The sequence below is a fragment of the Meriones unguiculatus genome, chromosome 10 (assembly GCF_030254825.1).
Source record: "Meriones unguiculatus strain TT.TT164.6M chromosome 10, Bangor_MerUng_6.1, whole genome shotgun sequence".
NCBI lineage: Eukaryota > Metazoa > Chordata > Mammalia > Rodentia > Muridae > Meriones > Meriones unguiculatus.
In genome coordinates, this window is record NC_083358.1 from 68,992,328 (window position 1) to 69,019,028 (window position 26,701).

The 26,701-nt window shown below is 39.0% G+C and overlaps 1 protein-coding gene across 1 annotated transcript in view; it reads right to left on the minus strand.

Annotated features, from left to right (window-relative positions):
* Positions 1–853: 853 nt before the first annotated feature.
* Positions 854–26,701, minus strand: part of Emcn (endomucin) — a 91,147-nt gene continuing 65,299 nt past the window's right edge. The window contains exons 5-12 of the mRNA XM_060392656.1: positions 24,370–24,408; positions 17,598–17,687; positions 17,309–17,362; positions 15,807–15,902; positions 12,617–12,641; positions 11,413–11,474; positions 6,591–6,664; positions 854–1,374 (exon numbers count right to left, since the gene is read on the minus strand). Coding sequence (XP_060248639.1) covers positions 6,630–6,664; positions 11,413–11,474; positions 12,617–12,641; positions 15,807–15,902; positions 17,309–17,362; positions 17,598–17,687; positions 24,370–24,408 — 401 coding nt within the window. The 3' untranslated portion in view covers positions 854–1,374; positions 6,591–6,629. The remainder of the gene's footprint in view (positions 1,375–6,590; positions 6,665–11,412; positions 11,475–12,616; positions 12,642–15,806; positions 15,903–17,308; positions 17,363–17,597; positions 17,688–24,369; positions 24,409–26,701) is intronic.

The window sequence follows — 26,701 nt, forward strand, 5'->3', positions numbered from 1 at the left end:
CACAGAAAAATAAAGAGAAATCCATGAGAATTGCATATGTGCTTGCTTGATATCGTTGATATAGCTCAAGCATCAGAAAGGCAAAAATCAAATTGATTATGTAACCCTAAAGTTGAAAGGTTTCATATACATTGCAGTAAAAGAAAATCATGATGGCACTATAAAATATGTCTTTCCATTTTTACCCATACATCCCACAGGGATCACCAAGATAAGCTTTTGTTGCATTCAGCTAAAGAAATCGTAGGCGTTAAAAACAACTATCAAGTGTAGTTTGTTAATTTTGGAACTTTCCTCAGAGCTTCAGCTAACTTGACAGTTTGATCTTTTGTGTCAAGGAAGTGGTCAAGATTGATCAAGTTTTCAACAGCAGAATCAGCTCTTGATGGGAGCAGTACTATATTTTCATGGAATTTTTAGGAAGGGGACTCATTGAAAAATAATATCCCAATTATAGGATGATAGGATGCTGATTTTGTAGGCACTGGAGTTTTAGTAACGATTGCTTGTCCCACATGTGACACTCTAAAAAATAAATAAATAAAAATACTACACAGATGGTATCAGCCAAACGGATCAAAGAAATCTAACTCTGATACCTTCTTGGTATCACAAACCCCCAGGCTTTCTTGTCACATGGTGAGAATTACAAGTAAAAGAAAACAAAGAAATAGCTATTTTTTCCTCTGCTCCTAGCTTATCCTTGAGCCATTTTGTGCTTTGTACAGATGCTTTTCTCATATTCTGATGCATCCTCAAATATGAGGATGCATCAGAATATGATGTAAGAATCAACCCCAAACTAGGCAAAATTATGAGAGTTGAATGCCAGAGACACACCACCGTCATGACGTAATGTTTAGCATGCTGAGTACAGCCATTATTTATTAAAAGTAACAGTGTAAAACATGAATGGCATACCTGCCTCTACAGAGAAACATGGTATGATTTCTACTTAACATTTAATAACACACTTGCAAAATCTCCCTTCATTAACATAGTGGGAAACAATAAATACTAACACTAACTAACATAAGAACACAAAGAAAACAGGCAAGTCTCCACGGATCAGGCTGTGGACCCTACCTGGAAACTCTAAACTCAGCTATAGAATGTCTTCTGGGAGCCCACCTGTCTGGGCTGAGGGGTCACAGTTCCTCATAGAAATGGCCCTGAAAACTGGAGTCATTTGACTTTCTGCATCTCAGACAGGGTATCTCCAGAACTCTGCATGATTCTATCAGGTTATGGTATGTCATTTCTTTGCTGGGACAGGCAGCTGGTGTAGCCTGGTGAGGAGATTGGAAGTTGGGATTGGTTCCTCGGGACTTTTTCTCCTTTCCACCCTTGGAATTCAGAAGCTGAAGATTAAGCCTGTGAACAACAAAAACGACAGAAGCTCAGATCTAAGGAAGTGAAGACCCCAGAGATAGTGGTGAGTACCAGGTCTTTTTTTTTTTTTTTTTTTTTTTTTTTTTCAATGCAGTTTATTCAGGAACATTGAACAATCCTCGGACCCCGGGGAAAGCCAGCCCACAGCTTATATATCCTCTGGGTAGCCAACCCAGGCGTGCCACGGGGGCAATGCAGATAGGTCCACATACATGGAAGCAAGCCAGATCCTCGGCCTTAGCCAAATGTGGAGTTGTTCGTGACAGAGAGCACTCACCATCGGGAAGGTGGAAGGCGGAAACCAGCTCCATCTTTAAGGCATAGCATTCCGCAGCTCTCTACAGTTCCCCCTTTTTGTTTTAGACGCATCAGGCAAGAGTAAGTACCAGGTCTTGGCAAGACATATTAGAACTTCCTCAAGTTTTTGTCATGTACAGTAGTCACATGAATGTCTTACGCACCTCAAAGTGAACGCTCTGAGTAGCGAATGCTATCTTCCCCAAACTGCCCCTCACTCTGCAGTCCCAATCTCTGCTGTTACTTCCTTGATTCTTACAAGTACACAGGCTGGGATATGGGTGGCATCAGCAGTACTGTTTCCATTCTTTTCCTGCCCACATCCAATTAATCTGCACATCTTGATTTTCTTTTGAAGTGTGCTAGGTGCTGAAACCTCAGCCTTGCACAAGGGGATCAATACATTAAGTGAAATAAGCTAGAAACAGAAAAACACAGTATGCACCTGTTCTTGTGTGTGTGTGTGTGAGAGAGAGAGAGAGAGAGAGAGAGACAGAGACAGAGAGACAGAGAGAGTCCTGGTTTTGCCATAGATAGATAGATAAATAGATAGATAGATAGACAGACAGATACATACATACATACATACATACATGAGAAAAAAGCAAGGCTCTACAGAGGAAGGAAGGAGGAGAGGAGGATAAATAGATGGGTATAGAGAGATGTATATGATCAAAGTATTGCTTCAATAAAAATATCTATGAAACCACCACTATGCAAGGACTTTGGCCTTAACAGGACCTCTATGTGACAACAAATTATACCTTGCAGTCATGCCACCTTTGCTAATCCATATATGAGAATAGACACAGTGAACAATAACAGGATACATTTTTACCTGCCAGGGAGTACTACCATGTAAAGAAAAAAATGTATACACTAGTATCTCATGCAGCTTCGGTTCTTTGATTATACTGACATTCAAACCTCAGTAAAAGATTTTTAAATCTACAAAAAAGGAAACAGCTATTTTTGAGGATGGAGCCATCTATTTTGAGGGTAAAAACTACTCTTTTCTCACACCTGGGATCAAAGTGAACTATAGATGGTAAGTAGAAGCTAAAAATAAGTATTATGGCCCCTGTGTTGGTTATCTTGATTGTCAACTAGACTGAATCTGGTATCAGGTAACTAAGAGATGAGGCAGAAGGCACACCTGTAAAGGATTTTCTCACATTGAAATGGAAAGAGCCACTCCAAATCAGGGTTCCACATTGTAGCAGCCGTACAAATACAACGAAAGCTGAAAAACAAAGCTGTGCTCTTAGCCTGCTTGCCTGGATTTTGCTGCTGCTGCTTCTGATGCCTCCCCCAGTGATCAACCAGAGCCCTGCTTCCTGCTTCTTTAGGCATCCAGTGTGGTACTCAAGAACAGTAGCTCTCCAGGAACCCTCCAGGCTTTCAGTGCCAGACTGGGACTGCAGAGGCCTTCACCCTCCCAGAGTGAGCAACTGCCAGTTCTCAGTCTGTCCAGAGTGAAGGCAGCCATTGACTACCACATCCTCCAGTGTGACACTCAGTTAATAGTGTAAGGGCACTATTACTGGAGCCCTGTCAACATTCTTATTGTTACAAATGTAGCAGATGGTAGGATGGATTTGAACTGATGAGACAGCATTTTTCTACAATTGTTTTCTTATTTCTTATGTAAAATGTTATTCTTCTAGTGGAATTCAAGGGTGAAAAGTCATTTAGAGTTTCTGACTGCCCTGCCAATTCACAGTACATCTAAATACCTGCAAAAAATTTAGACGATCAGTAGATGAGACAAAGCACTGAATATATCTAGAACATTCATTTGAGGTAAAAAAAATTGAATGTAAGTGATTGTTTGCACATTATTGTTGCACATTGATTCAGAAAGTTCTCAGCTCCTTCCATAATTCTGATGAACTCCTTCCAACTCATTCTGAATCTCTGCACTGATATCTGATTTCTAGTTGACAACCTGGAAATTACTCACTGGTTATTAAATTCTAAGCACAGTGACAGAAATATGTATGTTGAAGAGAAAGTAACACAAATAGATGGTACAATTGGCAGATGTCAGACTTGTTTCTTCCCACTCCTTTCTGATCTGTTCAGAATATGGTTATGCAATCCCAAAAGTAGTCAGAAGTAAGTGCAACAAGAGTTATGTAGCTTTGCAAATCAAAAGACAAGAAATCCTAGCTCAAGAATATATTTTCGAGTGTGTATGATATGTGTATGTTATATACGGTGTGGCTGTATATGTTTAGGTGTGTTTACACATACACAGGCACACGTGGAGGCCAGAGGTTGATGGTGGCTGCCTCAATCACTCTATTCGTATTGAGGGAGGCTGCCTCACTTGAAGTCAACTCACCACTTTGGCTAGTTCGGGCTATTTAGCTTGCTTGCTTCTAGGACAGCCTGTTTCGACCTCCGAGAGCAAGGATTACAAGGGTTTGCCACCCTTATCACACATTTACATGGCTTCAGGGAATCCATGATGAAATCTTGACACTAGTTCAGGAAGCAGTTTACCATGGAGCCATCTCCACAGACTAGAATGCTAAAACAATTCCAAAGCCTCCCATATACACCCCTCCTTCCTCTGCTTCAAGCCCATGGCCTCTTCATTCATTGTTGTTAAAGGTATATATGTATATGAGTATTAATGTATCACTGAATCTGTAAGTACAACTGGCTCAGTCTAGATAATGTTACTTATATGCACATTCTCCAGAGATGACAGTTTGATATTGGATAACCAACTGGTGTGCTCTTCCCTGGAAAAGACTTTCTCAGGCTCTCAGCATTCCTTAGTTACCTGTAGCTTTTTGGGTAGAGTTGAGGCCTACTGTTAAATGGGAGTTGAATAATTCTCTCTCTCTTTCTCATTCTTTCTCTCCCTCTCTCTCCCTCCCTACCTTAGCCCACCCCACCTGTCTAAGGAATGACACAGTTCACTTTTCCTTCCTATGGGTCATGCTTCGTCATGAACACAGTCATACAGTCCTCCTTGCCCGGATTAAGCAAGGTCTCATAGTGTAATGACAACCTCCAAGAAACAGGGACAAGGCTGATAGAGCTCTCTCTGTCTGTCTGTCTGTCTCTCCTCTCTGTCTGTCTCTGTCTTTGTCTCTGTCTCCAACCTCATGCCAAGCAAGCAGGCCTCCACCTTACTATATGTCATGTGTCTGAATATGACCTTGAACTTCAGATCTTCCTGTCCCTACGTCCGCAGTGCTGTGTGACCATGTCTGGTTTTATAGGGCTTTGTGCATGGTAAGGAAAGCACTTTATTGAGTTTGATGGTATCCCCAGCTTGGACAATATTTTCTTTTACTAAATTTACCTGGACCAGACAACTTTTCCTTTCTTGTCCCACCCATCTGAATAGAAGAGAGTTTGTTTTTATCCAAGCTAGACGATTGGCTTCCACATTTTGAGTACTTTGTAAGTAAGAAAATATCCCTTTAGTAGGTCATGGGTTGAAAGGAAACTACAGCTACTAAAGAAAGCCTTCTCTACATGAATTGATTCTCACGTATTCATCACATGGTACCACTCCAGGCCTATCCAACTGAGCTCCCAAAAGTGACCATTAAAAAAGGAAGGAGAAAGGATAACTCCTTTCACTGCAATATACCTCTAGTAACATGCTAGAGGACAATGGGATGATGATGATGATAATGATGATGATGATGTCTGACCCTAGATGGGCATCTCTGCTGCTGTCTTCTGTTCCTGATGAAAAAAAAAAGCTTGTGTACCACTATGTACTCAGTAGACAACAGAGACACCATAATAAGAGCTGGGCAGTAGACACAAGCAGTGCACTGAACAGTGACACTCCTACCCAGACATGTTACTCAGAGTGATGACCAGCTTGGTCAGGCCAGTACTGGACATTTAAGTGTTTATTGGTTCATTTGCTTTTTATTGTTTACTAGGAAAGATAATTTTCATATGTTTTATAAAATACCAAACATTAATTGTGACAGAATTTAATCAGTGCTTCTCATAAGAACCAAATCAACATCAGAAAGTCTTCTAATCTGCTTCTAGGAAAGCCAAAGGCAGTTTGCTATGAAGCGAGTCCAGGGCAGCCTTGAAGGGAAATAAGACAGGAATCTGCATTGCACTGGCTCCTGATCCAGATGAGGAATATGTTGATTAAAAGTTGCATGTAATTAATGCTTCTGTGTATTTTCATTGTTTTTGGATTAACAATTATTGCAGCATGAAATTTATCATTTCTATCTGGTCTCCTTGAGTTAGTAGAAGGATTGCATTCCTCAGCTGATCATGGAGCAAAAACAAATCTTCTTGATTAGTTGAATTAAGAAACCTTAACTGAGACTGCATTTTCATCACTTGGTTCAAATGGTTTTGTGCACATATATATGGTTCCTCGATCCAGAGAGAAAGTGCCTCTTGTTGGTGTGGTCCCTATAGCAGGAGAATGGGTGGCTCTTCAATGGAGCTGGACCACCAGTTCTGAGCCAGTGTATGGCAGGGAGGAGCATCTTTATCCCCATGCAGTTTCTGTATGGTGCCCCTGCAATAAACTACAGGTCTGTCAGCACTGTTCCTGTGTCTCCTAAGTTGTCATTACTCTACGGAACCTTGCCTTGCCCAGGCACAGAGAACTGGACTCACAAGGAAGCCTCATCCATAGGAAGGAAGACTAAACTGTTTCATCCCTTTTACGCAGGTAGGGAGGGCCACGGGAAGAATGTTCTACAATCAAGACAGCAGTCATTTTTCTGGCAGCTTTTCTTAGAGGTTGTTTTTAGACAGTCAATGATGCTCTCATTGACACCAACCATTGAATGTTCAGGGTTTGAACATCTATAAGATAATCTGTGGTAGAGCAGGATGAGGAAACAGATATAAATGAGTATCTCCGTGAATGGAATTAGCATACTTACATATTTATTGCTCAGGTGTAGGGAGGGTCCATCACACTGTCAGTTCTTGGTTTTCCCCTGTGCCAAGTGCTCGCCTGAGAACAGAAGATAGGTTTGATCTATGCAGTCAGAGATACAACGTATGAAAATAAAGTTTCCTCTATTTTCTTTTACTCAGGAAGAGCTCAACTTTTCTCCAAGATTGTCATTAAAGCCACAGCTCACTTTTTGGTTTTGCCTGGAAATTATTTACTAAGATTTATGAGCTTTCTTTGGCCGCCACCTATTTTCACTCTATAAAGGCCTTGCTAACTAACTCCATGGAGGTGAGAGTGTGGAATTGGGGAACACAACAACAGAGGCACCAGGAGGTTCACTATTGACCCTTCTGTTACATGAGGGAAGTGGTTTTCCCTTGTATACCCACACTATATACTTAAAGTGCCATTTCATCAAGAAGGTACTCTTGGTCTTCCCAATTAAATAATTCAGTGGACACTTTGGAGGAATAGTTTATAAGCCAACAGGACCATTTTTGTGACACCCAGGGAGGCATATAGGTGATATCCATCAATAGCTCAGTGATATTATAGTATTAAGTATATTAAGGTAAAAGGATGAACCTGGGCAGTGGGAGGATAAGAGTTCCAGAGAAGTTTTTACATGGTACCAAGTTCACAACTAGTGTGTTTCATCTGACCTGCATCCTTCAAGGAGTGTCAAGGTTTAGCATCATCACTTTCTACAGGAGCAATAGGGGTAAAAGTCCCCAGCAGTGAGGATACATGTCATCATTTTACTCTAGTGTTATCTGCCAGGGGGTAACACACCTGTCTTCTGGTGACAACACATACGGCATCAGCTACTTTCACAGGTGTGGCAGTAATAAATTGTATCAGAGGGCTACAAGACTGACTTGGGACCCTTCCCAGTTGGGTTCCATGCTGGAAGAGCTGCTCGCACAATGTGACAGCCCTTGCAGCCCAATACAACCTTCTCTTTGCACCTGTGCAGTTTGCCAAAGGCACATACTTACCTGAAGCCCATGACTGTGAAGTAGAAGAGTAGGAAATAAATCCAATATGTTTTTATTTACATAAGAATTCAGTACAATTCTTAATACTGACCTTAAGTTCTGTCCAGTCAGAAGTGGACAATGTGAGAACAACTCAACAGTAGCATGATTTGGCTAATAGTTATTATAATAACGATATCTGTGTGGAATGATTTGAATGAGAAATGTCCCTTACAGGCTCATGTGTTTGAACACTTGGTCTTTACTTGGTGGGTACTATTTCACAAGTTTATGGAGTTGGAGAAGGAGCCTTGCTGGGAAAATATTTTACTGAAATGGGTTTTGAGGGTTTATAACCTTGCCAATACTTTCTGTTTTTTGTTTTTGTTTTTTTTCTTTCTATGCATAAAAATTTGGTCAGCTTCCTGCTGCTATTGCCATGCCTTCTCCACCATAGGAACTCTCTCCCTCTGGAACCATAAGCTAAAATAACTTCTTCCTTAAGTTGATTTGGTTGTGGAATTTTATCACAACAGAAAATAACTAACATGCTGTGACAAAAACAAAGAATGCATTTGCGTACCTAAAGAATAAGAAGCAGTTGGAAGGCAATAGGATACCAAAAGCCAACAGTGGTTGCATCAGCTTGTACTTCATATGTAATTTAAAACTTACCTTATGCTATCTACTTTTATGTTTGATATTATACACAATGCGATCTTTAAGTTTCTTTAAGTTTCTTATACCCTTCCTTGTATGCTAAAAGTGAAGAGAAGTATATGGTCTTTGAGTTAAAGTCTGAGAATCCCACTAAACCAATCATTTTGGACAGATATTCTGCACTTAGACACAGTGGTGTTTAACTTGGCTAGATTTCCTACAAAAGCCAAACACATTGTTCTGAAAGCACAGGTCTCTTACACAGGAGCACATTTTTTTCTTTTATGTGAAGATAAGCTCTACCTTCAAACATGTATGAACTACCTTTTCAGCAGCAGACTGTTTGACAAAGAGCAGATCTAATGGAATCATCCAGAGGAAGAAGATTTATGGATAAGAAAGTGTTAACGTTGGAAAAAAATGCAAAAAAAAAATTAACCAGGATTCCTGAAGCATCTAGAAACTAAAAATATCGAAAAGTAATTTAGCATGCACTGTAATTTTTCTTGAAAGTATGAGGCTTTAGAGGTTTTTGTTTTGTTTTGTTTTTCTTGGAAACATTTGTTGGCTTCTATCCTAACAAAATTCCTTTTGAGATAACAGTCCTGAGATTTTATAGTGAAACAATGACGTTTATGCTGCTGAAACTCCAATTTCATTGTCCTCCCGCTTAAGCATGTTAACTAACACTGTATGCTTTAGACTTTGAAATAAATAATGTATGCTGTAGAAGTCTTTAACGATGGTTTGCGAGTGGCCTAATGTCTCCCTTAGCAGATGACATTTTAATGTAAATATTTTGAGATGATTATACGGGTGATGGTAGAAAAGTTGAGCTAAACTTGTGAAATTGTATTAAACTCAGTCATTCCACATTCTAGTTAAATTTTAGAAAAGATTTCAACATTGCTCCTGAGACAAATGCAAAATAATTTTAAAATTGAAGCTTCTTTTAAGTGGTGGGAATGATTTTTATAAAGAAGATATATCTGAATAAGTTTGAAAGGCAATGGGAAGACATTTGATTGGGGACATTAAAGAAGCCACCAAGTCCTGATAACAATAGACTTTAATCAAAACTCAGACATTTTTGAGGTCATTATGCTTAGCTTCTTAATTCTAGGCTGTTAAAATCTTTTCAGAATTACAAATTTCTGTCTCATTGAGGCATTTTCCAATGGTAATCAACTGGATGACCTTTGGGGTAATTTTGAAAGCAATGTGGTTCCCAAATCCAACTGGGAAGAAAAAGAAGTACTAAGACTACTTAATATTCCCAAGATAATAGTTCTGCTTTCAACCTGGGTTCTGACCATGCCTGAAGGAAGCAAAAGGAAACTTGTCAGGTTGAGGGTCATCTATCCACCATGATCAAGTTCAGTTACTGTTTCAGGTACAATCCGAGTGTGAGAGAACCAAATCTGTTGTTTAGTTTGCAAAACAGAACTCTAGAAGGTTTCATTTTGGGGGGCCAAGTCATGTTCTCTTGAGAAACCCGAGAGCCTAGTGCGAGGTGTCATTTTCCTAGAAATGAGTGGGGGATAACCTCAGGTGGTCTTTATCACAGCCTGCTCCTTGTAGATATCATTAGTTCCTGAACAACAAACACCTCAGCCCCAGCTCTAGAGCCAGGGAAACTGTAGTGCATTTGTTCAAACTCCTAAGGGAGGGCGGGACAACACATGCAATCATTGTGATGTCTTGTGGCCAGACACAGACAGACTCTTGAGAATTTCTCATGATTGGTGGTGTTACCGTACTTGGAGTTCCTCACGTACTGACTAAAGCACATTTAGGTTGCTTATTCAATTTTTTACTCCTTTCTTTTACTCAGAAGAACAAACTGGGCTACATAATTGTAGCTGCTGAGTGGCCGTGGAAATCCTGGGCATGGATTCACACCACTCTATGGAGGAGCTTTTGCTGTTATGCCCCGTAATAGGTGGGGTTACTCCTGAGAGAGAAAACAGCAGACATAACATGAACACATGCACAAAGATGCAAGAACAAAAACCAGATCTCTCTTTTAAAAAAGGGTGAGCTGAGACTATTACTCAAAGGGAGAGTGCTTGCTTAGCATGGCTCTGGGCTCTCTCTCCAGTAAGGATGGAGGGAGGAGGGGGAGGGGAGAGAAGATTAAAGCATATCTGTGCTGTGTTGGGGGCTCTGGCTCCTCCAGCCCTCTGCTTTTCTATGATACTTTATTCTGCTTTGAGGATCCCCCATGACATTGAAACAACATTAATCTCCTGATACCTGCATTTAGTTTGGGACACTACTTAGAGCCTTTTGCTTTGCAATATTTTTTAAGCTACTAAAAATGTTTATCACTTAGCTCTTCACACTAGCACTCATTGGACATAACACTTACATCCCAGAACCATTTTTTTTTAAGTCAGGTTTTGGAGACTGAATGTGATGGGTATATCATGCAACTTGATCTTTAAGTTAGAGCTATATGTATTACTTTGTAAAACTTAGAAGTTGTTTCTGATTTCTCTGTCTGGTGATACTGATGCTTTACATACTGGGAAAATTACCATTCAATTTTTTTAAAACAAGCTTCCATATCATTCATTATCGATCTTGATGCAAACACATCTGAAGAAAGTCACATCTGTATTTTTCAAGTATTTCATATTCAAATTTAGTAAAATATAGAAGAAAAGGTAGGGAATTAGAAGTACAAATGTAGATTTTATCGATAGGAAAATTTATTTTATGCTTCTTGGGAAGGTTAGTTAAAATTATGTGAAATGATATAGACCATTATTTACATCTTAATTGACAAATCATGACTCCAAATGGCCACACACACACACATTGTTAAAAATGAAACAAAACATCAATAATAACTTTTAAAATCCTATTAAACGTTACGATCTTTCTGCAGAACGGGAAGTGTCCAGTCACCACTCATTCATTAGAACACATCTACACATCTACCAAAAGCAATTTCAATAACGCAAGGCCCAAGACCCTCCAATTTATGAAAATGGCATTTTAAGATCATTTCCTCTTCACAGCAGGACCTTGTATGTCTTGAGAGCTACAGCTGAACTATTTCTCAAGAAGTTCTGCTTTGCGTTGGCTTTCATGTGACCCAAACCCATTGTTGTAGTTGGATTTCCATCTACCCATTTATCTCCGAACCGAGTAGGAACTTACCAGACTCATGAGAGATGGTTTTAACAGTGAGCAGCTTCACACTCTCTTTATCAGACTGAGGCCTGTTGGATGCAGAAACACTCAAGTTAGCACTCTAGCCATGCGCAAGGAAGCAGATGTAGCACAGAAGGAAGACAAGGCACAGGCAAAGTTGCTTTTCTAAGTTTTTATGGCAAATTCTGTGTCTCTTCATTCCAAATACATATGCACCGTGCAACCTTTTCCAGTACTTTTTGACAAAAGGTGGCAGTTTCCGTCACTGTCACAGTGGCAGCCATCCGTTTTAGTTAAACATCTCTGGTCTTATGGAGATGAATGGGACCAGGTCTAAATTGCCTTTATCTCCAGTGCTGAGTTATGAGGTAGAAGACACAGAAACATCTGTGAACTTCCTGATCAGATAGTGAGTTCCAGGGATATTCATTTCTTATTAGATCTCAAGATTGCAGTGTCTGAACCAACTGTTTTAAAGAGAGTTTCCTAGATTGCCTCTCAGATTCTAATTCCTAAAACAGAGCTCCTCTCCTTAGACATCTTGAGAGCCTCCATTTGTAAGTAAGATGCATGGGTAATCAAGAGCTTTTATTTCTATAATGGCAACAATGTAATGAAAAAAAAAAACACTTCTATAAATACTGGGTGCACGTTCAGGTGAAAAAAAGAGAACATGATGGCTTTCTTGCTCTTTAGCATGAACACACTGCAATCTTGCCTTACCAACCCCTCGCTTGCAATAGCTGCTTGTTTTGCAACCAGCTCCTCTGCTTGCTTTGACAGTCAAAGCAGAGAAGTGCTGCTGCTCAGTCAAAGCTACTCAGAGGCTGTAAGAACAGGTCCAGTTCTGAGCTGTGGTGAACATGTTGAGCATTTCACCAGAAAAACTATCTTAAGATGCTGGGTGTGGCTTGTATATTTTGCTTTGCTGTATCCATCCTTCACCCCTCCACCTAATCTTTTCTTCATCTTTTTGCTGCTGTTGTTTCTGTCTCATAGTTTATCCATGCCTAAAAGTAATCTCTTTTTGTTGTCTTTAAATTGCTCTGACACGTAGCCAAATCTCGTGTATGGTAATCTCTATTTTTTTAAAGATAAAAAAAATACATAAAAATACATAAAGTGTAAGCGTGAGTTCAAACATTTTTTCTCTATGCAAATGACAGGATTAGAAGTTCTGAGGGGAATGGTGTTAGGTGGCTTGACTTACTGATCATTTCCGTTTTCCTGTGTGCCTAGAAAAGAAGATGGTGTTAGTGAACCTGAGAGCGGAGCTTTCTTCCTGAATTTGTTACCCACAGGCATTCTCTCAGGCATAGTTAACACTCATTCTGACACAGGGCAGTCCTTGTTAGATAAATGACAAGTGACTTAATTACAATTTAATTTTTAACGTAGAGCATCACATTGCTTTGAGAATGTGCCATCTGGATTTGTCTATCACACATACGCTAGGACACTCCCAAATATTTGATATCTCTGAGAAACTTCTCAATCTACTGAGTTGCTTTTTTCAACTGGAGAATAGACTTTTATATTTTTCTCTTATGCAATCCTCTTTATTGGGAGACAAATCACTGTGCTTGTGGTGAGGGAGAACGGAGATGGCCTTTCTGTTGGATTGTACCCCAGTGATTTCAGCCTCTTAAGAATGGCCTTTGAAGTGCCACTGAGGCAGCTAATCTTTCTCATGCTCAGTAGAAACCCCTTGGGTTCATTCTGAAAATGGTTCATACAGAAGTGTCATGGCCTCCGTGAAGCAGATGGAATGTTGTTTAACTCTTGTTTTGTCCCTGACTCCATTCCATTTGGCTCCTGTGTCAGTTTCTTTTCATATCTAATCTAGCTCATCGTTGGGATAGGCCTCTTGAGTATATCTCTTTTGCCTTTGAGTGTTATTATTTTTTAATAAAGATTTTGGATAACATTAATATTTAGGCTACTTCTCTTTCTGTTGCCCAACTCAAGACATCCAACTAGAACTCTAATTACCTAAATTAGACCATCATACTGTATTGCTCATTAATGATGTCTAACCATCTTTTTCCCCATCAGTAGGCTCCAGCAACATTTTTTATTACCATAAACATCAAATGAACTACCACCTGTGATATTAGCCTCTCTTCAGAGTGAGCTGATAAATATTTGAATGCCTATTTTAGCATTTTTTCCCTTTACGGTGTGGTAAGTGGGTTAATTAACAGATAGATACCTTCCAACAAACTTTCTGCATGTATACCATGCTTGTGTTAAAACTCAATTTACAGTCAACATTATTCAAATAAGCTTCATTTCCAATTTCTGATTCATGTTGTCTTCCAGAGAGCAGAGTGGGCTTATTAATTTTCTGAATGTAATGAAGTCTCCTCCACATACTTTAAGAGTGATTAACTGCAGGTGTTTAATGGTGCTAATTTAATGATAACAATGCTTGAAATTCTGTGTGGAAACAAAGCTGAAAGTAACCAAATAGATTTAGCTGATTATATAATTTCCACACTTGGTTTTTAGAACACCATACATGTCCAGAATAACCGTAGAATGATAGGGATTTATTCCTTTAGAATAACTCTAAAGGAATTTTAATTTTCTGCTTTAATAGAAAATTAACGTCTTTTAGCCTCATGCATTTTCAAAGTTTTCCAGTTAAAAAAATTCCTTTGCAGTACTGGTATTTTTATACGTGGATCTAGTATATTAGTTTTTATCCATTCCATAAACTCAGCACCCACAGGCTTCAACTGTGATGCCTGTATTCCCGTAGAAGTAGGATTGGCAGCTTAAAAATGGGGGCGGGGAGAGAGCTAGTTTATGCAAGTACTGTTTTCTCTTTGGAAACTGGGTAAGAAAATATCTTTCTGACATTAGGAGGTTCGTGCACTCATTTCTACAGGAAAGTACACTGTTTTTTGTTTGTTTGCTTGCTTGTTTTTCTTATTTCCCACCCAGAGCTTGAATGAATGCCACTGCTCTGGTCTGCTAACTTCTTTTTTGGCTGCCATGATCTGCTCCAGCTTCCTGTGAGACTCACAGTCAACAGTTGACCCAAACCACATTCATTAGTGTCCTGGGGGAGGAAAGTAACTGTGCAGCTTATAAGCCGTATAAAAATAAGCGCCTTTTACCTTCTTAGTAACTTAAGAGGCTTAGGTAGAATTTTTTACTGAAATAGTTAGAATGAAAACAAAGGGAAGATCTATTTCACTGGACATTTTAAAAATACAAGAAAGTCTACTAGATATATCCAGCATAATGCAACGTGAACTGTATGTGGTTTATGATAAGACAATTATTACTGGGCTTTCAGGGCCATGCAGGCACAGAGCAAAGTAAAAAAAATTATTTATCAAATCATGAAGCTGTCATCCAATTTTGCAAAAATTAAAAATTAAAGGTATGGTGTGTTATGCTTAAGGAAATGGTATGCTATCAAAAGGTACAATAGATTATTGTTTGTTGAATCCTCTAGGTTAAGTTGCAAGTGTGTTTTAAAAGGCAAGTGGTGGGTAAGTTTGATGTTCAAGGAAAATGGCATGTGTAGACAAGTATCCGAAAACCTGGACTTCATAGCAAGTCCAGAGCAGAGGTGTGGAATGGGCAGATGAGTTGGAGTTAGTACAGCAGAAGGAATAGCTGTGCTAAGCAAGCAGAGGAAGGTGTGTGGCCAAAGAATTAAGGTCAAAAGATAGCATCGTTGGTATGCTAGGAAAACAACAGGATAAAGAAAGCAGGAGCATAAACAAAGTAGAGATTTTTGTTTAGAGCAATTTATTAACATTGGCTCATTAGCTGAGACAAATATACTGTTCTAAGCGAAGCTGATTACGACAACAGATGATTGTTGATGGCAGTGATTATGAACTCTAGGTGGGGGAATTTCTTATCTTTACAAATTACCTACTTTGAGATATTAATCTACTCTAAAACAGCAAGTTTATCTAAAGAAAAGATAAACTATATACCACCACAGAAGATACCTATGTTGGAAGAGGCTGAGCTTCCAAGGGGAGAAATAATCCCAGAGGTTGATTCTTGAGATCATGGGCTTCTACACTGTTTCCACAGGCCCCTGCTTACTCTGTGCTCCAGATCACGTGTCCTGTTACACACCATCTTTGGAGCAGATCTCCCTGACTACTGTCCTCACAGCTGAAGCTATTTCATTAAAAAGAATTGATGCATATTTACTCTATGAACAGATCTTAACCATCACTCCTTTGAACAGCAGCAGAGAATTTTTCCACCTCTTCCCTCTGTTCTCTGTGATACTCCGTCTCCCACACGGTACCTTCACGAGAATTCTTCTCCTTTTGACAGTTTAAGTTTAAGGTTGCATTGAGCAACCACCCAGTCTACTTTTGGGAAAACAAAATGAAACAATACAAAAGGCCGCTACTTACCTGGATCTCTCTTCCAGCACAGTCGATACAAACCCACCAGAGTGAACACCAAGAGTGTCATAACAATCAGGGCAATAACCACGGGCAAAATAATACCTGAAAAGTATAGAGGACACCATCAGCTGGAGTGCTGCTGATTCCATACAAACAGATGACACTAGGTAAAATACGCATGCTTTCTTTTCAAAACAACATTCTATCAAAACACTAGTACATCTCAAGCAATAATTACATGATTTATAGGTTTGCTCTGCTTGTCATTTCTGACATATCCACTTGATGTCACTCTTGTAGCCTTTCTTAAACTTCCAAAGCTCAAAAGGATGGTTTCCCATCTTCCTGGAGGCTGGTGGAGTAAGGAAAGAGGAGAGTAGAGGCAGCGTGTTCTCTAGATTAGAGTTGACATAACACTCATTCATTATGTTCTTTTGTATTTTATAATGAAATTACTTGAAAAAAGGATGCAGCTCACTGGGTGGTTCCGGTCCTAAGGCTGAAACTTTTATCTTTGCAACATGTTGCCTTAAAGATGGAAAATGTGTTAAAAAAAAAAGAGCATAAGTAGATTGATTGGACAGCATTTTAGAAAGTCTTAAATTACAGCTGGAAATCGTTAGGTCTGCACATGTGTGCATGTGTCTTAAGGGTGTGTTGCTGCTGTGAATGAGAGGAAGGTTCCCCTGCCCTCCCATCTACTTGTATCTATGCTTCTCATCTATTTATCCAGGGGTAATAATATTTCAACTCATCAATAGGGTATTTTACACTTCATTATCAGGAATCAATGTTTCAACACACTTTAAAATAGATTTTGAATGACATTATTACTTCTTCAAAATGAATATGCCATTAATCAATGGGTCAGTTTTTCTTGTGGTATCTTATTTAATGAGATGATCTTTACTGAAACCAAAGATAATTCTTTGTAACTCCAGCTTGACATGCATTCATCTTACTGTTAATTGCTAAGAGAACTATTGAACATTCTTCATTCAGACACAGCACATTTTATAGTGCCTATATATGTTTAAGCTAAAATAAAATTAATTGCCATTGCCATGATAAAATTCCATCAAGGTAGAAAAACATTGTTTTTATAACTTAATCACTTTAATAATATTTTAATTGACAGATGAAGATGAATATGTTGAAGGCATACAGCATTATGATTTGGATAAAATTTGTTAGTGTGGAGATTTTGCCTTAGCTGAGTACAGTTCCATAGAGCTATTATTTATCTTTTCTGGCAATTGCTTATCACTTGGACAAGGGTAAAAAAGAAAAACAAGAAGGTTAAAAAAGAAAGAAAGAAAATGGCCATGATGTGGTAATTAAGATCAGATTCATGAGGAATTTTTAAAGCGGGCTGTAGTTTGGATTATAATGAAACTACATGCTGAATAAAGTTAGGAAAAGGGTATCTACGACCCAGTCCCTTCATTGTTGTCATTTACATGTGTGGCATGTCTGTTTCCATGAGCAGAGCTACACAGATTACTCACTGGAATAAGAGGGGGTGGTTGATGGAGTAGCTGTAATCTTCCCATCATCAGTGTCTGTTATTTTGAGAAAGAAAACAAATAAGTCAACCTTGAAAAATATGTTAATCCACATAACCTTCCCTCTGCTCCTATTTAAGGAAATAGCCATGATTTATAGTTGTGACGTTGCCAATGCAAGATGGTCCCTCACCCTGCAAGAGTATGCTTCAAAAATCAAGATGGATAGTGTTTATTTCCTAAAAGACAGTAAAGTAGAAAAGATTTCCATTCAGATTCACAAAAATCATACCTTGAGGCTGTGAGAAGATTATTGCAGTTGTTGGTGATGCGGAGAGTGACACAGTGGTTTTTGGCAAGGCATCTGGCAGCTGAGTGATGACTATAGGAAAATCACAAACCCAGACTCAGTTTAGGTATTGAGTCCTCATATTAGATTTCTTTGTAGATTTAAATAGTCCTCTTAAGCAAAACAAACAAACAAACAAACAAAAAAAAAACCCCGGGGAAACACTTTTATTTCTGTCTTAAAGAATATATGAAATGGTAATACTGAACCTGGCTTCACATTTTTCTCCTGGGAAGATGACTGACTTTGGCATCAAATGAACTGGATATCAGTATTGTGTCATCCAGACAAAAACTGGCCCAGGAAATCTGAGCATGTCTCATACTCTAGCACACAGCGCACAGAACCAAAAGCACGAGGGTCCTGTGAGATGCACATCTCCTTAAACACTAATCACATTTCACGTACTTTACATCTTGGGAAATGGTGTTTTATCCATCGCACATGCTTAAGATAAATATAAATGCAGAGAGCTTCAGATTTTATATTTCCCAATGGCTGAAGATAAAAGGTTGCTGTTAAGCTTTGAGGAGACGTGGGGGAGAGCCAATGGAGACTCTGTGGTCTCCCTCTATGAGGCTCTGCACTTTTATGGAATTCTTCCATAGAATAATGGCTGCTTGATTTGTATTTCCTCCAGTGACCATGATCTTTCTTCCTTCAAGGAAAATGTTCTTTCCATATTCAACCAGAGCATATTATTATTATGAATAGAAATAATTAAAACTTTAAATATAAGACAGCATAGCTTAATATATGTAACACAATACATGGCATCTCACCAAATACAAGAAAGTACAAACACTGAATGCTTTATAAACTCATCATACTGTAAAATGACAGCAAAACTGCAATCTGGAATTTCTGGAAGTGATTTCTTTGTCTCTTGTGGCACCAAGTTCTCATTTGTATCACGGCTTCTGCCTCATCTCCCTGTGAAGCTCCCGAGCGCAAAAGTCCTAACTCTCACCATAAGTCCCACGAGTGCCTGTCTCAGCCAGTGTGCACTAAAGCAAGACTGCCCATTTCCCTACACTGAGACACCCACTCTGCTTAAGCCTCCTTAGGAGCGTTGAGGCCATGCATGACTGCACCAGAGAGGTTGATATTTTTAGGGCTGCCGTGGCTCTTTTCTCCTTTGCCACCCACAGCATAGCACACTCTGCATGCTCTGTGGGGGAAAGAATCATGTTGAGTGTCTACTCCAGGCTTGCCAGGCAAGAGATCTGTGGGAGGGAGCTAGATACATGCCCATAAGAACAAAGAGAAATGTCAGGCTAGTGCACAAAGCAGGCAAAAAAAAAAAAAAAAAAAAGGAATATTAAGTGAAAGAGTGGGAGCCAGCTGAAAGCTCCACACCATTAGCTGGGTTTTTCTGTGTCAAGGGCCATATAAGGATGGATAGTCTTTTAGGTGTTTAGGTAGAGGACAAGATGTCTGACTGAGTAATCAATGGTCTTGGGATTTACCAACAGCTAGTTTTCAAGACTCCGTACCCACCCTCATTACCTCCTCATGTTCAGGCCAAAGGCTGATTTAGGACCGATTGTTTGTGATTCAATCAACACCACCCCAAGCTTTCCAAGCTGAAGTGAGTTGACTGTCCAGGGCCAGTGGTTACTGCTGTGACCCCGGAGAAGATTGTCATGGTAACCCTTCTTTAGCGAATGGTCAGTGCTGTTGAAACAGAAGCTTCCACGTTGCGGTTTTTGTTTTTCTTGTAAGTGGAACTCTTAAGAAATCTTTTCTGGATTCAACACGCACGCATTTACCTGTGATGGATGTAATACTATTTGGTATCTACATTTCTGTTATTTTTTTCAGATTAAAAATATTGGTTATGACTTATATTGGCACCTGACAATTCGAGAACCCCTGACTTTAGCATGATCATATATTGCTGATTTATGGTACTTAGATGAACTCACAGATTGTGAGCCTAATAATACCCTTTCTGTGACTCTAACAGAAGGATTCCTATTGTTCTTATTGTTATTGTTCTGATTCATATTCTTTGTTCATTGTGTGGAAAATGCGCTACCCTGGATTCTACCAAAATAACACTGTCAGGGAAGGTACAAGTAAAGAATAATGCAGTAGATAAGAACAGGATTCTGAAAGCCAAGTAGCAGAGCTGAAATCTGACTGCAAAACTTATTTCCTGTGGAGGCTTGGCAAGTCGTTTAACCTCTTTTTGTCTGATTTTTCTTTTTTACATGTAAGTGGGCTAATATCACTTTACATTGTGTTATCACTCTAAAGATTAAGTAATGGTAAATTTAAATTGTCTGGGAGAATAGATGGTCCTAGTATAATTCTTTTAAATTATGTAATATTTTGTAATATATGTTGTATGATGTAGCTATATTGCATGATTATCCCTTTTAGAAAGATGAACTTTCCTACTAAAAACAGTTTACTATTCTCTCAAAAGTACAAAGTATAAGCATGTAAGTGGATTTTTTTCAGACATTTTTATGTTTTTAGGTATTTTTTTTTCTCTCCAGTCAGGAGTGGGGGAAGCTGGAAAACACGTCAGTCTTAGATCATACAGGTTGGTCCTCCACCCTGATTTTTGTGACTGTTATGGTTGTTGAACTATCGAGGCACTGTGTCACAATTTAAATGCGGTTTATAAATTTCACGCCAAAACTCAGAGGAAGCTATGTGAAGCAAGCTCTCTTAAAGCCTTGCTTATTGAAATACATTCACGTTTTCCTCATAGGTGCTGATACAGAATTTTTTTTTTACAAGGTTTCACTGTGTAGCTCTGCCTGCCTCTGCCTCCAGAGTGCTGGGATCAGCACCATTGCACGTTTTTTTTCTGTGATGTTCATAAGTCGTTGGGATCTTTACTAACAGGAGACCTTACTGATGTCCTAAGAAATCTGAGCTTTAGTTGAAGAATGGTCTTCAAAGGATTGAAGTTATGGAAATACAGGTGGTTTTGATTCCCCAAGCCTGCAGAAAGCCTGGCAGGGACAATAATGCCCACCACTTCCTGAGAGCCGTGAACACCTAAGACAATTTTGGGCTGGAGGATCCCTTGACTTCCTTTCTAAAACTTCCTAAGCATGAATGTCAATCAAAGAGGCTTTCACCCAGCTGTCCTCTCCTGCCTGCTCTTGCTGTCTGATGGCATCTCTCCCCTTTCTCTGCAGCTGCTTTTATATATTTTCATTCATATGTATAAACATAGAAATACAACCTTTTGAGTCTATTTAGTGTTTCTTATATGTAATTATTTTTTTTACTGTTGACCACTTGGTATTAGATAGCAAATTAGAGGTCTTGTCCTCGGCGAAGACTAATTCTCTCCCTCTCAGAATTTGTGGCTCTTTATCTGAGACTGAGACTTTGTGAGATCTTCCCCATCCATGCTGACATGCTAAATTGTTTCTTTTTGTATCCATTCAATAATAACCACAAATAGCGGTAAATACTGAAGGGAGCATAGCAGAGTGTAAGATGCAGCAAAGACAGGTGGTGAGGTGCACAGCTCAAACACATCCGTGTGAAACTAGGGAGAAAGAACAAGCATAAATGTATTCCAAGGGTCATAATGAGAGAGTCTATGCTGCCTCTTATGAAATCTTATGAATAAGCCACTCTTTACAACAAAGGAAATATTTGAGAAGCTTCAGTAATTATATATATTTATTATATATTATATGTTAATCAGGATCAAGATATGAGAACCAAGGCAAAAGGAGGAAGTAAATAGACTACAAGAACTTCCACAAGTATAGGTGGCATAAGGATGGGTGCTGAACATTCAGACATCCAAGAAAAGGATGGAGTCTATGCTGGGCTTTCCTCATCAGACATGAAATGATTTATTATAACAGGAACTAGAACATCCACAGTTCAGATAATGAATGCTATTCATGTGGCTGGCACAGCTGTGTTTTCACATGGGCATGTGATGAGAGGATCCTTAGGATTTTACATGTTCCTCTAGCTCTAAGATCTTAGATTCTTGTCCCATGATTCTTTGCTTTGCCTTAGCTCTTATGTGCTTATGTTCATGGTGAAACTCTCTGTCTAGTTAATAGATATAATATCAGATGAAAGTTTTTCTTCTTTTTTATGGTTGACATTGATGTCTGTTCTCAGAGCTTACCTTTCTGAAGTGGGCTAACTCCTACAGCAATGTCAAAGTTTTATCTAAAACGTCCTTCATTTTGCTTTGAGGCATCAATGTGATTTTCCTGAGATAGTAACACATTCTCACCTGGAAATAACTGTGACCTGATATCTATTTACTTTAGATAACTCTAGAGAATTTGATACTGAGGTAGGATTTCCCCTCCCTGATCTAGTTTAAATAGCTATTAAATTTCAGGAACTTGTTCATGAGATACAAGAAGAAACAAAGCAGGATACTATTACTTCCGTATGTGCTAGGTAATTTTATCCCTAAGAAAGTATGTTTAATCTTGTGTCTTAAGGATGCAAAGTACAGTGACTCAGGAAGGTGAAGTAATATGTCTGACCGTAAGTAAAGAGAGGCAAAGTGTAAATTAAATATGTTCTAAAACTATTTCCATGTTCTATCTCCTCTGCCACAGGATCAATAGATTTTTAAGTAAGACTATTACATTTGCTTGTAAATAGTTACCCACCCATAAGGTCATCTTGCTTTGCTGCTGTGTGTCTCAGACTGTCTGGCCAGCGAGCTTCTAAGGATCATTCTGTGTCAAACTCCCATTACGCCATAAGCACACTGGGATTAGACCTGCGCTGTTGCATCTGTTCTTATGTGGCTTCTGGGAAACTGAACTCAGATGCTTAACACTTGTGAAGCAAATGCCTTGCTCGCCGACCCATCTCCTCAAGCCTGCTTCTGTGTTGACCGAAGCCACACCATCAGCTTCCCTGGTTTCTATGTCTTTGAGCTGAGGCTGGCACACTGTCAGCTTGCCCGAGACTCCAGCTTGCTCACTGTAGGGTCACATAAACTTTCAGGCCCTCAAATCCTTCTAACATAGCTTTATATACACATGTCTTATTAGCTATATTTAACCAGAGAACTGACACTAATGTAGTTGTATTTTACAAAATATTAAGAGCAAACGACATGTATTTTCCCCTGTATAATGAGACACACTGTATTATGCTTTTACTCAGGGTTCTTTTTAACAACTACTAAGATTTATCAGTTCATATAATGTAGTCTGATAATATTTACTCCTTCACACAATTCCTTCCAGATACAACCCCACCTCCTCATCCCGCCCCACCCCAACTTTGTGTTCTTTTTCTTTTCTTTTCTTTTTTAAATAATCCATTGAGTCCAATTTGTGCTGCCAATAATCGGGCGTAGGGCCATTCACTGGAGTGTGGTCTATCTACCACAGGCCCTCGGAATGAGTTCTCTTAACAAAGGACTAGAAGGTTCAGTTTTAAGAATAAGGCAGAGAAAAGGCAAATTCCAGCATTGCTTAAAATTGCGCTGTTATGTGATGGTGTCTGTACCTCCGGGGAATCAATAGCTCACATGAGTTTTTAATGGTTCCCTCTGTGCCTCCATCAGATCTGAACTCCTCTGAATGGGTAGAATAATCTGGTAGTTAGAAGGTCATTTCTTTGGTGAACTCTTTTTTTTTCTCTTTATTCAGAAAGTATGTTTGCCTCATTCAAAAAGCTGCCTGGAGCTCACTGGGAATGAACCACTTTAAAATATCTGCCTGACTGCTAGGTTATTATAGCTATTTATAATATTGACCGATCGCCCTAAGTGGCCTTTTAATGGTAGGTTCCAAATTTCTCTTAGTGTTATACCTAATGGATATAAAACAAATGCTTATTGTCTTTGTTGGAGGTAGTTGATTGAATATACTTTTCTGCATATTTGTTATGACATCATATTCAGTTTGAATCCTTTAAAGATATAATTTGTCAGCTAAAGTTTGACTTTCTCCTGCTCTACAATACACAAATCCCTCGTGTTGCACATGCATGAAGCAGACACCCCCTACACAACACCTTATTCTAATGAGTAGAAAGTCCAAACCTGTCTTCTGACCATATAATTATTTCCATTAACAATAACCACACTCATGTTCTCATCTTATACAGAAATATCTCACTGAGCCATCTCAGTTCCGTCTTCTAACTTTGTATAAGCAAGGAATGAGAACCTTCAAGACTTATCTCTATTAGTAAGAGGAAGAAAGAGTGAAGGTTCCAATCCTCTACAGATGCAGAGGGTCAAATAGCACTCAGCCTTACCATCTTCTTCACCCCAAGGATCTCTTTGCAATTCCTGTTCCTCTCCTATTAGCTGTTTATTCAGAATAAAAGTCAGGTGTCTAGACATGGGAACTTCTTGGCATTACCATTTTAGGTTTTAACTGTTATTTGCAACATGATTTTGGATGTCAGAACCAGATTTTGTGCAAAAGTAGGTGAAGACACTGTACTCCTTTGAGAGGACACACTGACCAATATAGCCAGAACTGTGCAGAGATATTTGCGGTTGCTTTCCCGGGAATGGCTCTACTTACCTCTATCACAGTCCTGAGGCATACCTTGGGTATTTCTAGTTTCAGCTTCTTAAACTCAAAACCTCCTAACATTTAGCTGTCTTGTATCATTTTCTATTTTACTGTGCTTTCAAACTCACGTATGCATGTACATATATGTCCACTTATCTGGTCTCATTTTTGGCATATTTCTGATGAATACTCTTAGAAGAGAAAAATGGACTTACCTGATGTTTTTGTTGTTTTGATTGAACTCTGATTCTCAGCTTTCGAGAAAAAAAACAAAAACACTGAAATTAAATGTTGAATATAGTATCTGATTTTCACCTCTGGTTTCAGAGGTAAGTTTTATAGACGTCAACTTCTTTTGGATTCATTTGTCACACAGAAAATAGAACCATGGATGTTTGTAACTGCAGAAAACCACTGAGCAAGAATCAATTAACTTTTTGGTCTCTTCCCCTTTTCTTATTTTTTAAACAACAGTTTCATCATGGCATTGCCACAGGTGAAATCATTGTACTTATAACTTCCTCCTAAAGGAACAAATTTCTTGGGTTTTGTGTACTACAAAGTGTTTGTTGCAGCTTCTCAGCTCTGCTTTTCAGTGTGAACTCAGTCATACACAATACCAAAGAAAGACTACCATTGTATTTTTACAAAACTTTATTTAAAGACATACACAGGGGGTCCTATGTTGCTTCTCTAGCTTACTAAGACTCTACCCAGGTCATTTTTTTTTAAATTTATGGGATACCTAAGTATAACCCAATGAACCATAAGTACTTTAATTCCCGTGTGGAGGGGGCTATCTTGTGCTACTGTCCTACTAAGACCCTATACATCATTTGGGAAAGATGCAAGAAGAGGCAGACATATATACTAAAAACTGATGGGATTCCTGGATGGTGACTACTGTCCAGGAAAGATGTTAGTAAAGATAGTCACTTTAAAGAGTCATCATAAAAAGTCCCTTCAGTGACTTTGAAGACATGGGCCACAAAGAGTACTTGCTTTGTGAAAAATATAGAAATATACTTCCGAGACAAATAGAAGTCTAGTAACAACATTCACAAATGATTTGCCTCCTGTGTATACACAACTCAACAGCCAGCCTTACTAATTCAAATTCAACACATCTCAGACAACACCCTTGAGTGGTGTTTTCCAATCCACTTCTTCCCCTGCTTTTTTTGGATCAATGCAAGCGACCATTATCTTTCAGTTACTTAAGGCCATAAAATAGTGGCCCTTCTGGAATCTCCCTTTTTAAATTTTTGAATTTTTAATTATTCCTGTATATTCTGAAGCACTAAGGTTAAAAGTTTATTCCAAACTCCAATCTGTTCCAACACCTGCTAGCTCCCAATAGCTCCCAGGAAAATCTCTTAAAAGCTAACCTTGACTTACCAGGACCTCCAGTTCCTTACTGCGACGGGCCGGTCTTCAGAGAAAATCAGGAACCCTACCTCGTTCTTCAGGTCTCTGACCCATCGGCTTTCTCTTTAACTCTACTCCACCTTGTTTTGGTGGATCAGAGGCTCAAAGACACAGCCTTCTTCCAGACCTGGGCTTCTCTTGTTCTTCCCTGTGGTTTGGGGCTCTCTCAAGCCACCTCACTGAACTGTCTCTGCATACCCTTCCCACTTCGGTTTTATTAGTACAGTAACATATTTTCTGATGGATTGCACCCGTCTAAGAATAGATTTTTTTCCATATATAGAGCTGTGATTCTCGTACCCGTTCCTAGGTTGTGCCATACTATGTCTCTAGTAAATGGAAAAGAACGACAAATTTTAAATTTGATGTTTATGAGAAATAGGTCTCCCATTTTGCAGATCTGCAGGTATTAGCTGAGAGAAATCAAATTGCTTCCTTAAAGGTGGAACCATAGTGACAATCCAGGGCTTTGGTTCTAAACCCATCTACTCTCACTAAAGTGGGTAGTTTCTCTCCTCTTAAACATTTTAGGTCTGAGTCTGATATAATTAATTCCTTCTTTTGATAACTAATTAAAATACTTTTGAAAGTGGCATAATGCTGCATTTGGAAGATGCAGTTAAAATATTTATTAGCAGCTAGGATTGGAATACAAAGAAAATCAAAACCCTTTGTTCCTTTTATTAATATCAGGTCACAACCTTTTCTGCTATAGACTTATTTGAAAATGAAAAATTTTAAGCTTGCATCAGACAAAACCTTCAGACTCTCCTTTATTTGAATTTCCTTTAGCCTCCAAGATGCATAATAATTTTATGTGGCTGTAGAGTAGGTAAGAAGTCTAACTGTGCCCTGAAACTCTGCTTAAATGCAAAGAAACACATCAGTTCATCTCATTATGTTGGACAGCCTGAGGTCCAGGCCCCTACTTATATGCATACAAGGAGGAATAAAACGCTGAGGACAAAATTCTACAGATGTCAGAATTTTAGCCAAGAACAGAATATGGCCGGGCACAGTGGCACAAGCCTATATAATTCCAGCACTTGAAATGCTGAAGCTGGAGGATCACAAGTTTGAGATTAGTCTGAGCTCCATAGTGAGACTTTCTCTCAGTAA